The sequence below is a fragment of the Sphaeroforma arctica genome, assembly GCF_001186125.1.
Source record: "Sphaeroforma arctica JP610 unplaced genomic scaffold supercont1.228, whole genome shotgun sequence".
In the NCBI taxonomy this organism is placed as follows: Eukaryota; class Ichthyosporea; order Ichthyophonida; genus Sphaeroforma; species Sphaeroforma arctica.
Genome location: NW_014040330.1, coordinates 66347 through 73157, shown reverse-complemented (window position 1 = coordinate 73157; position 6811 = coordinate 66347). Strand labels below are relative to the sequence as shown.

Sequence of the window (6811 nt, the reverse complement as noted above, 5' to 3'; positions counted from 1 at the left end):
TTCAGTTTCAGATATGCATTAAATTGTATAGATATCACTAGAGAAGTAAGATACAATAGCCGCGCCGACATGCGGACTCGAGAGAGTGATTAGTGCTGTCAATTAAATTAAAACAAGTTGAAGCGGTCGTGTGTGAACATTGTACAAAGAATAGATACGATCAACATACCCCACTTTTCCAATTGGCAGCCAGTCTCTGCTGACCGATGCCTTCGTCTGTCTTGCTCTCATTCCCGACACCGCCCAGGAATAGCTGTGGTACAGATGGAGATAGTACATTATTTAAACTACAGGGCAACTTGTTGCTGAAAGCGAATTGACTGATGTCAAGTTACTTCTCTCTGAACAAACCACAGAATCATATTAATATCGAGAAGTACCCACAAAGACTGACTATACGATACACGAGTAAAAAGTTCGCACCCAGAAAGACTTGTAACAGTGTGCGATGCTGACAAAATATGAGACTTTGATAACTGGACAGGCAAGGAAAATATCGGCAGCTTGCTTAACATGTTGCTACCGCTTTATCCAAACACTGTGCGTGATATATTGACGCGAGAACGTCAAAGGGGCACTGGAACCTATTGACATTTCAAAACATTGAACAATATGATTGGAATATGCAAGAGACAACCTATTAAATATATCATGGATATTAGAAAACATGCCACCATCACAAACATATCCCGCGCAAGGCATGTATGTGTAGCAACCACTGTCTAAACTAGCTAAATCACGTAGGTATACACTTACATCCTCCTGCAAGGCAATACGGATCGATCTCATAGGGGTGTTCCGGGATTAAATTATTCTGGAAATATTGTACTGGCCACGTAGACACACACTCACAGATACTTACCTTACTGACATCCCCGAGCTCTGTAAAGTCGATGACGAGCACATAGTTGTCAGGATTCGACTTCGCAATCTCGCAAGCTGTATGGAACAAGAGCACACTCTTACCCACACCTCCTTTCTGTGGCATTGAGAAGCAAATCGAATGAATACAAATGAGAAAGTAGTGAACTTAGTCACTAACACCCACACCTCGTTTCTGCGTGGTAGATTATCGACTTGAACTAATTCACATGAAAGGGCACCACTGCGCATACAATGTTTGTAGCACCAATAAACTTGTCGTATCGCATAACACGTGTACACACACATACACACGAACCCGAGGGATGGGAGAATGATATTTAGCGCCTTATATATGGGAACAGTCTGTGCGACGCTAAGGTATGAGAAAAAAGAATTCGTCTACTGACTGAGATTGCAAACAACTGACCTAAGATTGCAAATAACTGTATATTGCGAAATAGATACAACAGTGAAATATCACATGATTGAACTTCGTATGGAGAACGAGGCAGTGCCACAGTTGTACGTATTGCTATACAGTTCAAATATGCATTTTATAAGCCTATACACTAATGCACCAATATTTGAAATGCCAAGCCTCATTATATCGAGATGTTGTGAAGACGTTGTTAGTTGCAATTTGTACATCACTTCAAAGTGAAGGTCTAATCCAGGTTCAAGCCAATTCAACATCCTCGAGAGACGTATAATAAATCAAAAGAGCAGCGCCACACTCATGGGATAGTTGTTGACCTCCTATTCTCGGGCTATACATACATGATTGCCGAAGACGATTCTATTCTTGACTTCGCAGCTCATGATTATATCTTAGTGAAGTGCTGTATATTCTAGTATGATTCTGACGTAAAACGGGAACAACTATATTATATATATATATACAAATGATTTCAAATAGAATTGCTTTATTTAACTCGTTACATTCTGAGCATATACTCTTTAACGATTTAGTATACAGTAGTTATACGGACATTGGTTACACCCAGGGCAGACCTTTAGTGGGTGTGTAATTGATTTAACTCTATATAACAAAATAGGGGCTTTAAAAAATGCATACGATTATTTTAGTGTTTATGAGTCATGACTTTATGAATGACGATCAATATTTTGATTGGATGATAAAAGTTAAAGGTTTTTGAATTAAATTTTGACCAAAGAAAAAAACTGCTGGTTCATGTTGTGTTAATAGGTGTGGTGAACAAAACAAATTGGCTTTAGGAGGGGTGATTTTTACTATAGAGGTTGACCCAGAGGTACCTTACAAAATAAATCTCCTTGGCAGTTAGACAACTTAAATTCTTCGTATTGACGAGTAATAAACGTACGCTTAATCTCATCCCGAACGGACTATTGGTTCAAAAGTTGGGAAGTATTTCATTTTGTACCAGAACTGGGTCAATCTAGCCACACGTAGGCATTATACAAGTCAATAACAGACCTTTCTGGCAATATAGCATACTACTTTAATGGTCTATGGGGGGTTATATGTGCGCGTATAGCGAGTCTGGACGTGTATTTCGGGTACCTCATATTCTATCTAGTACCATTTATACCAGTGAGGATATGAGGTACCCCAAATACAAGCTATACGCGCACATATAATCCCCCAGATACCTTTAAAGTAGTATGCTTCTTGTATAATGCTTACGTGTGGCTAGATTGACCCAGTTCTGGTACAAGATGGAATACTTCATAACTTTTGAACCAATAGTCCGTTCGGGATGAGATTAAGCGTACGTTTATTACTCGTGAATACGGAGAATTCAAGATGCCTAACTGCCAATGAGATTGGGGTTTAAGGTACCTCTGGGTCAACCTCTATAGTAATAATCTCCCATCTCCTAAAGCCATTTTTTTGATTCACGGCTCCTATATATACAATCTTTTGTATCAAACAGGTAAAATGGTGCAACAAGGCTGCCTCTGTACACACAACCGAACGTGCACTCGAAACAGATATTTGGAATCTCATACATACTCAAACCTTGGTTCTAGTTGAGATGGTAAAATACTTTTAGATTCACTTTGAAATGTCGGATGGAAGTGAAACAATTTGTTTTGGTACGGCATTTATCCACGATTGAGGGAAATATGTGCGCACATTGAGACTGTGCCTAATGTCGTGCGAATTGACTCAAATGAGAATTCTGCTTGACATATTTGTTCAAAGGTACACAAAATATATAATTACACACATCAGCATAATATCTACGACAGGGATTTGGCCATAATATTGCTGCTTTGGCCACCGATCAATGCTGCTTCTTTCTTTACGAGTATATGTAATTTTATTTACCATCCATTCACCAATATACACTTTTCTGCTGAACGAATTTATTCACAGGTAGACAAAACACAAGAATTTCACACATCTGGCCACCGATCGATGCTGCTTCTTTCGATACGACTACATGTATATTCGTTTTAATTTCACCATCCGTTCACCAGTATACACTTAATTTGGAATCAATTTGGGAAAACCTAGGACAACGGAGGGCTACGAATATGCCCCGACGTCAATTGTTTACACCCACACTTCTTTTGGTCGGGCTTGTCCGATATAGTCGTGAACAGTGCTGTATATCAACCGATCTACTTTTATGAAACAAAGAATCGAGTAGTATAGTGTGCACAACGAGAATCGGTCTTAAAACTGGGTATCTATAGGAATCTTCAGTTTATCGTTGCATTTCTACAATTTGGCCCGTCGCATTGTCTCCCGGAGGTAGCATCACCTCATCAATTATGCAATGAGTGTATTCTCTCCCTCAAACTGCTGCGCAAACCGGTACGCCGCCTCGTCCAGTGCCGCCCGTTCGTCCGGAACGAGAATCGATCTTAAAACTGGGTATCTATAGGAATCTTCAGTTTATCGTTGCATTTCTACAATTCGGCCAATCGCATTGTCTCCCAGAGGTAGCATCACCTCATCAATTATGCAATGAGTTTATTCTCTCCCTCAAACTGCTGCGCAAACCGGTACGCCGCCTCGTCCAGTGCCCGTTCGTCCGGACTCGAGAATACGCGCAGCATAAACTCTCGTTTATACGTCTCGCTCACCAAGTGTGCTGGGATAGCGTTCAGGCTATTTTCCAGCCATGCACTGAGGTGTTCCTTGGTTACCAGCTCACCCGTAGAACCCGGGCCTGGCGACTGACCACTACTACACACACACCGCAGATCGTACAGCACAAAGGCCACCTTATCCAGATGTCTCAGAGGCACACTCCCCCCGATAGCATTGATGACGGTGTTACACAAAACTTGCCCGTGTTGTTGCACGAGTGCGTGAATGGGGCCCAATATAGCGGCGCGTTCCTCGAGGCGTTTTCCAGAGGTGCACTTCGACAGCAGATCACGCAAGAAGTAGCTGGTGGTGGATAGCCCGTCGTCATGGTAACCGTGGAGCGCGTTGATCGCGCAGAGAAACACTGGCGACGCGACCTGCGACGTGAGAAAGAACACCGGCATGGTGGTGAGATACTCCATCATCAGTCGGAAGAAATCCTCTACCACATCCGGGTGTGTGTTGAAGGGGTCTTTTGTTGTGTTCAAAGGGTCTTCCGGGTGGCCTGGGGCATTTGTGGAAGTGTCTGCGGGTTGCAGGAGTGCAAGTGTGGGTGTGACGTATGCGAACAGGATCTGTGACAAACCCTCATAACACTCGGGCATGGGGCTGTATAACCGCACCACCTGCACAGCCAAGTAAGCCAAGGGAGAATGCATATAGCGCGTGTAGCCGGCGACTAAACAGGTGACCAGCGGCTGCACCAACTCCACACTACTTTCTGCGCCCAGGCACAGTATTACGGCCTTGAGGCATCGTGTCCACTTCTCAATGGTGGGTTCGTGGGCCTGATATACGGTATAGATACGCTCGAGATTAGGCCACATCTGCTGCACTATCTGCTTGCACGGATGCATGTTCGCCGGGGCCCGCTGCTGTCCCGCTATTAAACCGGTACCAGCCCCGACCGTGTCACTCGGCTCCTGCCACCGCAGATTCTTCAGCTCTTTGAACACAAACGTAATCCGGTCCAGTAGAAAGCCGACATTGGGTGACGTGGACGAGGCATTATTAGCCTGAGCCCCAGTTGGCAGTGACTGGTCTATAGCTACCAGAACCGGTTGTATTATCAGCGCCACTCTCTGGGTCACGTGGTTGGCAGGCTTCACATCCGCCAGCAGATACCCCAACGCCCCATACAGATCGTTTACATCATCGCGTGAGAGCGTCTTGGTGACTGCAAACGTATCGAAGTGCTGCATGGTGGAGCCGATAATCTGGTCTAATGACGGGAGGACTTCTCGGGAACACGGCCGACTTACGCGCACAAAGGCCCCCACTGCTGCGGTACATACACTGGGCATGATCTGCATGTGTGCACACGCCATGCTTATGACTGTGGATGTGTACTGACTGTGTGTGCGCAGCCAATGGGCTACATTGGCCAGCACCAGCAAGCTGCTGCTGCGGATAGGCGACGGAATAACGCTTATTCCGTCACCATTCACCTGCGACGTGTCTAGCAGGCTGCGCACTACGGACAATAAATCAGGAATCACAAGCTCCTCTCGAGAATTAACCTTTTGCAGCACGTTTGCACTGACATACAGCACTGCCTCCAGTTGGCGCCAGGCCGCGCTCCCGTTACTCGCAGCTCCACACGCTTCCAACGCATGCGTGAGGACCTCTTGATATAAGTCCACTATCTGGAACATCACAGCCATCGGCCCCAGAAGCACCGACACGCGCTTTATAAGGTAGGCGGCGGATTTCCTGAAGTGCGTGTGGTCATTTTCGTCGTCTAAGAGGTCAAAGGGTTCGCTATCATCCGTGTAGGTGATGTGCTGTGTCAGGTGCTGTATGAGTTGTTGGAAGTGCTCCCGCAACGGCCCTGTGTACTGCTCATCTATTTCTGGGCCAGAACTCCTGAGTGGTACGATTGTAGGGGTGTAGGGGTTGGTCACCGATACAGGTTCGGGTGATAAGGTGTTATGAAAGAATTATATTGGCGTACGAGCGGGCCCGTGGGGATGGCAATGAAATTATAGATATGAGACATTTGTAGTAATTGTATGTCTGTTGTCACATTGGAATACTAAACTGTGTGCGTGAATATAAATCGATACCTATAACGCATGCTTGTGTATGTGTCGATGAACAGCTGCTCTGTTATTTTATGCACATATATACTGTGGACACGAGAATTGTTCGTAGTTCGAGATCCATGTAAACCGAATTTTCAACCACACAATTGCATGCGTATAACTGTTTTCCGCCCACCCACAAATGCACACACCTTCTAGCGCCCTGATCCCTATCCCGCAGCAGGCGGTCAAGCAGATCGTGCCAGAAGTTGAACGTCATCTCACACGTGCGCGACTCGGCATTCGACGCCACCAACACCATCATCTGCACCACACTGGCGCCCTCGACACTCTCCAGGATCAGGTCTATGTAGCACTCACTGAGCGTACAGAACACCCGGGCTAGGCCAAACGCCTTCTCCGCTGTCTCCTCACCCCCACCCAGTGCCTGCGAGTACACAGGGCCCAGTGCCATGACTTGCTGAATCATAGCGTTGATTGTGTTTGGGTAGCGGTTGATCTTGTAGTAGGTCATTTGCAGTAGCCCACAGATGGCCTCGACGGCGCTGTCGAAAAGGCGGGGTGTGTGTAGAGCTTCGAACGGCGAGGTCAAGAGAGTGGGGCTCTGCTGCAGCATCTCGTCTGAGAAGACGTGAATGCGCGCACACGAGCCTAAGCACTGCGGTGTAGTGTAGTTGGGCAAGTGAGTTATTTTGCGAATGCCGCACAGATTCTATGATTTTCAGCTATACACACACCCACACACACACACACACACACATATATATATATTTATATATAAGTAAAACAAACACATACACACCACACACACACACAC

At 45.6% G+C, this 6811-nt stretch overlaps 2 protein-coding genes across 2 annotated transcripts in view; both read right to left on the bottom strand.

Moving 5' to 3' along the window:
* Nucleotides 1-1829, bottom strand: part of SARC_04191 (hypothetical protein) — a 5417-nt gene extending 3588 nt beyond the window's left edge. Inside the window, exons 1-3 of the mRNA XM_014301994.1 lie at nt 1642-1829; nt 863-979; nt 170-253 (exon numbers count right to left, since the gene is read on the bottom strand). Coding sequence (XP_014157469.1) covers nt 170-253; nt 863-979; nt 1642-1683 — 243 coding nt within the window. The 5' untranslated portion in view covers nt 1684-1829. The remainder of the gene's footprint in view (nt 1-169; nt 254-862; nt 980-1641) is intronic.
* A 1920-nt stretch (nt 1830-3749) lies between these two features.
* On the bottom strand, nt 3750-6661 carry SARC_04190 (hypothetical protein). Its single transcript, XM_014301993.1, has 2 exons — nt 6186-6661; nt 3750-5815 (listed from the first exon to the last, which is right to left on the bottom strand). The coding sequence occupies exons 1-2, from the start codon at nt 6608-6610 to the stop codon at nt 3817-3819; spliced, it is 2424 nt and encodes an 807-aa protein (XP_014157468.1). The 5' UTR covers nt 6611-6661; the 3' UTR covers nt 3750-3816.
* Nucleotides 6662-6811: the final 150 nt, after the last annotated feature.